Below are 6966 nucleotides of genomic sequence, written 5' to 3'. Positions count from 1 at the left end.
TGATTAGCATCAAAAATAGTACCTATCGGGATCAATATGTAACATGGAGGTTAAAGTGTAAGCTGTTATGATGCAATGTCGAAGTAAATGACCTATGATTTAAATATTCATACGGAAAATTAACAAAATGTTGTTTAAAACGACAAAATCATGTTTATTTGCACTACTTTTGACTATAAAGTCTGTCATACCATTTTACTGGTTGAGGACCCAGCTTATAACGCCTTGCTTGTTTATACATATACAAAAATATTTTGTATATAATGAATTATATTATAATAGTATAAATCAGGAATACAAACTCGTCGGCTTTAAGTGTTTTTAAAAGGCGTGAAATTAAACCTATCGTTCATCTGCAAAAAATATGGACTGATAAATTTTATCTAGCAGTAAATAGTAGTAAGCAAATTTAATAACAACATCTAGATTAAAATATGCCTTGTTTATTTTATAATTTCAGTTAACATGGAAATTGTAAACATATTTATAGTACATTTGTGATGTAACATCGCTTAATAAATGTGTAAACAATTACGTAATTATTAGCGTCCGGCGTCTAGTACACCATACACTGTTTTTATAATAGTTCTTATTAAATAAATCAATGAACTAGGAAATAATAAACTAAAGAAGTAGACAGTTAAAATGAAACAAATCTTAAGATGCTACGACCGAGACGTTTTTTAAGAACTAGCTGCTGCTCGCGATTTCATCCGCGTGAAATAAAAAAAAATATAAAACATTGTCTATGTTACTTACTGATAACGTAGGTTAACCACGACGTAAGAATTGAAATCGGCCAAATACTTTTTGGGTTATTTCAATAGATACAAAATACAAATCTTTCCTCTTTATAACATTGATATAGATAAATTTTTACCTTTAAAGTAACAACAACAATAACTGTGGGTTTTCACTTTGACACAAGCCTTAAAATGTTTTGTACAAGTGTTTCGTTAGTGGAAACGCACCGTTATGATGTAAGGCATTATAATATTCACTACGACACAATGTGACCGTGATTTTGTGCGCATTATATTCCACTTGGCGACATGCTAACGAGATGACGCCATAGCTTTTCGCTCAGGTTTCTCGACCTGTGACAGTAAGTGCCTATTTCACGTGAATACTATAAGAAAAAAGAATGTCTAAATGGTCATATATAAGGATACTTGAAATTGGGAAAGTCTAAAAAATTACAAGTCATTTTGTGATGAAACATTTCGTATTTTAGTTTGCATGAAAATATTATACGCGATCACGTGTTGAAATATATCTTATACAGGTCTAAAAAAATTGTTTCGAACTTTCGCACAATTCGAGTTGTTTACAGAAACATGTAGAAATTGAGTCACGTTCGCGTGCGTTATTTATACACTCACAAAGCGGACCAGAATAAATACCTCCTCCGCAACATTAATAATAGTTCGACTAGGAATGATTGATAAAATATGCGGGAGTTAAAAATCAAACGACTTTGGTTACATATAAAAATATTTTATTAAAAACATTTTGGTAACATTTAATAAGAACACTTAGGTAAAAATAAATCGACCTCAAAATTATTTCAAAAGAACAGCCTGGACTGGAAGTTCACGGAGGAAGCCGGAACAGCAAAAACTAAAATAAATAAAAACAATAACACTCTAGGCAGACATGTCTAATTGACAACCAGAATTAAGGCATCGCAAGAATAATTATTTAAGTACCATAAAATACCTACGGCTATTATTATAATTACAACAAATAAACGCCTAGTGTCTATCGTCAGTTGCGTATGCGCGGCGATGGCGGCGATGGCGCCCCTGGCGGAGCTTACAACTCGAGTATTATTGACACATTACACTCACGAGACATTTGCCACTACGCCGTAATACACTACTAAATACTAAAACATCCCAATTATACGAAGCTATGTTAAAATTTTACCTAACTAATAATAATATTAACATCTTCGGCTAATTTTGATACTAGAATGATATAACATCATCTCATATTGTACTCTTAATATTACGCTGGATTAAATTATAAGTGAGGAATTAAAACACGTTACACATAATATTGCAAGCATTACTGAGATTGTGCACGTTACGTGGATGTCGTTACGAGTAATGTATGACAACTTAACGTTACAAGGAAGATACGATTGCTTATACTGAAGTGGATTAAAGGAACAGTCAAAGTTTAAATTACGAGCATTGGCACTTTCAATATTAAATCTTAATTACACTCTCGAAATAGCACTGCGTATCAATAACCAACTTAAAAACTAAATTCAGATCAGTCATTTATGATATCACATCAAAATAAACAGGGAAATACATAATATGTGATTATCGATTGGATATACTATATAATATATATTATAATCTTTTCAAAAGAGGTATTAATTTTCTTAAGGGTTACTAAAATATTGAGCTCTGCGCCGCGCGCGACGCACTATATCACGATAATACGAGAACAACATCGAACCAATAAGTTTTGGTACTTGGAGTTTGTCTCCGAGTTAATCTATTTCGCTAAACCTACATAATGCTTATTAGATATACGTAATACAGCCGGGCGACACCGCCGGCCCCGCCACGGCCGCTGCCCTGCCGCCAGCCGCCCGGCCAAAACCCTTCATCCTTATACAATTTTCATTATAAAAATACTGTCATTTGACTACAGTTCGATGAGAAAAAATAATGAACAATAGATATAAATACAACAGATAATAAGTATAATATCGTGTATAATGATTTGTCTAAACAAAATAAAATGCATAAAATTGAAACGATTAAAACATTGTAAACTTACTTAAAGACAGATATTGGAAGGTACTAAATTGATTACTTCGGAAAAAAATATTCAAATAAATAGCACAACAACCAAAATATTTGGCAAATGTGGATTTAAATAAACATTAACAACTATACCCATCCACAGCAACTTACAACACAACTGGAATGCAAATATTGCATCGCACCTCGGCCTCTGCGCCGCCCAGCGCCACTACTGTGCGTATCGCTCCGAACATTCCCTCTCTACATTCGATCGAAGCTTTGTCATTATTACATATTAAAAACTAAAAATAATCTGAATGCAACATTGGATTAAAAATAACGATAACAACCATTTTGTGAGTATGTGTGAATGAGGAGATAGCACGCTATACGCACACCCCTACAATAGTTTACAAGTGTGGCTCTCTCCGGGAATGGTGTCCACTGATAGCTTTCACGTTAATCTAAGCTGCATTCTGAGATCCATGCTATGTTCAGTTCAGTTCGTGACCAACTGACACTATAATAAATAAATAATGTAGAAACGATAACTAATTTCTTTTATCAGCAATGTTCATAGCCCATATCGATTACAAACGGAAACAAATACACAGCGATGACTTAGATAAAGCGTTTGATAAAATGCAATGTCAATTTGGAACATGATAAACTATTTATGAATCTAAATTTTGTTCTTGTCATTCATAAAAGAAACCTAATGCATGGATGTTGGTCCCTTCCAAAATTTTCACACCATTAGAGTAGTTGTATAAAGAAAATTTTGAAAACTACAAACCGTATTGTCACATATTAACATTTACTTTTATAAAAATAACTTTGTGGGAAATATGTCATCATGTACAAATACTCCAGTTCCAATTTAAAGCTGATCACAACATAGAAGAACTAAAGTTGCACAGAAGGACAGTATCAATTTTACATTAGTATAGTTAGTATTACACATTACTTATACATAATTGAAGAGACTCACACTATTAAATATCTTGACTAAAATTAAGAGACCATGGATATTAGTTTAAATATGCATTTACATAGAGATATTGCCAGTCTGTACCACACATAGTATAATTTCACTAAGCCCAGCATCTGGGCACATCAATGACACAAAACTTTTAAAACATCTGTAACAACTACTAATACCTTAGTTTATCTAATCACTGCTATAATTTGTGATGATATGCACTGATCACCCATCCAACTATGTGCTCTGCGGGCTTCTCATACAAAGTGAGACATTAAGCATTTCATAAAATTGATAGGAAATTGATTTTAGAGCAATGTATCAAGATCATATCCTCTAGAGAATGTCACCACTATTATGTAATGCTCGGACGGTACATCCAACATCATAATTACATCTTAAAATTAACCTATAGCTTGGCTTTAAATTCGTGCCATCTCGTCAAAACCGTAACTAAAAAAACATCCGAGAAGCAGCCTTTTGGTTGAAACATTGACAAACCTATTCATTATGACTGTGGAATATAATAAAATAATTACACCTACAGCCCTAAAGATAATTATAAAACAATATTTAAATAAAAACTATTAGATGTAATGGTGGGAGATACAATTCATCAAATAAATGTCGAAAATTTAAATATTGCTTTTTAATTTAAATATATTTGGGAACAAAATCCATTGATTGAATTTATCAATCAATTGTATTTTATACTAATCAATATAAATTGTTCTGATCAACAATTTATAGATAATATATTAAATTCATATTAAAAACAAATAGATTCTTTGGATAACAAATCATTAACAATTCTAAAAGGAACTAAGTGTAGCGTAATATATTAATTAATTAATAAGATGATTTCTGTTTTAAATAAAGAATATTGTAACATCAATGGAAGAGTAGATTCCAAGTTATTTTCAGTGCTTAGACAAGGAAAATGCCAAATTATAATTAATTGTATTCCTATGGCATTGTTTAAATATAATTAAGCCTAACATTATCACACAAACAAATAAGTTATTTGTTTTAACCAAAGTAATTTATATCGTCGCACGTTTCACAGAATTTTTCTAAAATTGCTTTGTTTAAATTAAGATCACAGTATTAAGTCACGTTCAAAATGTAACTCTACGAAATGCGTGGGACGATAACAACTTACATATTCCACAGTCATCCGTAAGACCGGGCCACATGGAGATGCACTGTCATATAGAAAAATATTACAAAATTGCACTAAATCAACAACTCAGTTCCCAGAGAAGGAACTGTCATGTTTTGGTCAAATTAGTCTAACATTCATTACTGTATCCTAAACTTAAAGCAATTACGATTATGTGAATACAAAAACTCCGAAAATAAGTGGAGTATCCTATCATTTAAAAGTAAAATGATAAGTCGTCAGTTGAGAACTGTAGTCGTTGATTTACTGGATGGGTATGGCGATGGAAGCACCAAACAACTGCGAGACAGAAGTTGGTACGCACCCTGATGTGTCCCAGTCATACCCAACATTTGTTCTGAAGTTTGTGTTGATACATCGTCACCTCAATCCTTGGCGGCTACAACCCAAGAGAAGCCACAGAAATGGCAAGAGTCTTTTACATACTGTGTGTGCGTTCCAAACGGCCCCAGCCGGTGATACTGCGAGCGGTTAGCGAAGAACAGTGCAGGGTCCTTTGGTGGCAGCACTGTAGCACGGTAGTTCCATTTAGAATCGGTGAGATTGGCCATCAGGTTGAGAACGTCGCGTTGCTCATATCTTATTTTGATATCTTCAGCCTTCTGTTCCTTTGGACGTGGTTGAGGTTGCACGAATGGTTCGAATACTTTCTGAAATTTTAAAAGGAAACTAATGTAAAACGAGTAAATAAAAACGAGATATTAATTAGCATTAATCCTGCTTCTCACACTATTGACATTTGTATTTTTAGAAACAAATTTCACGTAATGTCATATAATAACTATAATAGGTTTATGTTTTATCATTTATTTTTAATTTAATTACAATATCATTATCTTATGCTTCAATCTTTAACCCCACGGCTCGCGAAATCTTTCCGTTATCAAATGTCAATTGTACACAATAACGTTAGCGTAAGACATTCGCCATTACAGAATATTATGAAAATAGAGAGGTCAAGGCCAGGACAAATGCAAACAAAAATGGACAAAATAGGAATAATGCTTACCTTTTCCGTAGTTTGAGGACTAGAAGGCAAGGAGTCGCTATTCACTGACTCTGATTTGAGCGACCCCAGCGAGCCGATACCGCTAGACTCACTAGAGACAGATGGACTCGGACTTGTCTGCGATTGAGACAAGCCCGCTATGTCTATGAACGAGCTGAAGGAGTTGAAATTCTCCGTCTCCAATCCAGTTAGAGGTAGTGCAACACTTAGAGCCATTTCTGCAAATGGAAATGAACAAATATACTGTAATTACACGTGCATAAACCCCACAGCATGTGAACATTATGCTGTGTTGACAGAATCTAACGCGCCAATTTATTCTAGTCACAGGACACACTAATTCATCGCACTCACCTTTGACTAGAATAGGAATAATAAAATGTTAAACTGCACTGTTTCAATGAGCAAAACAATATTTACCGAAAAGCGTAATCTCCAAAATGTACAAGCCTCAACGTAGTTGAAGGAGATCGAACATTTATAAAATGAAGTTAGCTACATTACATCGAGTTCGCGTTTGCGTGATGTCTTCAAGCGGCAAGCGGAAATGGGTTGAGGTCGGTAAAACAGTCTATTACGCAGCAAACAAAGAAAAGCTCAAAATAGTGCAAATATAATATTATAGATAGATGCAACACTTCGGGATTATGATATTAGCGATTTATTTTGATAGTAAAATGTGAATATTGGTATTTTAATTTAGCTTTTAACAATTTTCTAGTACTAGCAGTGGTGCCCTCTATATTTAGGTTTAACATCGAGTTTCCGATGCTCGTATTTCTGTGATAGATGGCAGCACCTCCTACTTTATTTTAGTTCGTCATGCGCGAAACAGATGGCGCTTTTCTGGTCTTTTAAGGGGCAACTTTTTTCAGAATGTTTTACCTTTATTGATTTTGATGAATTTTAATATGAAAAACATCAAAAATAACGAATGCGATTCTCAGCCTAAAACAAATAAAACGGTCAAAGGTTGCCTGAAGAAGTACGGAGATTTTTTGATTGCAAATTATAACCCCTAAATATT

The 6966-nt window shown here is 33.6% G+C and overlaps 1 protein-coding gene across 2 annotated transcripts; it reads right to left on the bottom strand.

Moving 5' to 3' along the window:
* Positions 1–1503: 1503 nt before the first annotated feature.
* LOC106099751 lies at positions 1504–6469 on the bottom strand. Of its 2 annotated transcripts, none has more exons than XM_013278393.1 (3): positions 6360–6469; positions 5940–6157; positions 1504–5580 (listed from the first exon to the last, which is right to left on the bottom strand). In XM_013278393.1, the coding sequence occupies exons 2-3, from the start codon at positions 6153–6155 to the stop codon at positions 5296–5298; spliced, it is 501 nt and encodes a 166-aa protein (XP_013133847.1). In that variant the 5' UTR covers positions 6156–6157; positions 6360–6469; the 3' UTR covers positions 1504–5295. The 2 variants fall into 2 exon arrangements, with proteins under 2 accessions (XP_013133847.1, XP_013133848.1); XM_013278394.1 differs by having other exon boundaries at positions 6294–6466.
* Between the last annotated feature and the right edge of the window lie 497 nt (positions 6470–6966).

This window comes from Papilio polytes, unplaced genomic scaffold (genome assembly GCF_000836215.1).
Source record: "Papilio polytes unplaced genomic scaffold, Ppol_1.0 DF824102.1, whole genome shotgun sequence".
Classification (NCBI taxonomy): Eukaryota; Metazoa; Arthropoda; class Insecta; order Lepidoptera; family Papilionidae; genus Papilio; species Papilio polytes.
The sequence above is the reverse complement of the archived record's forward strand: the minus strand, read 5'-3'. Positions and strand labels throughout refer to the sequence as shown.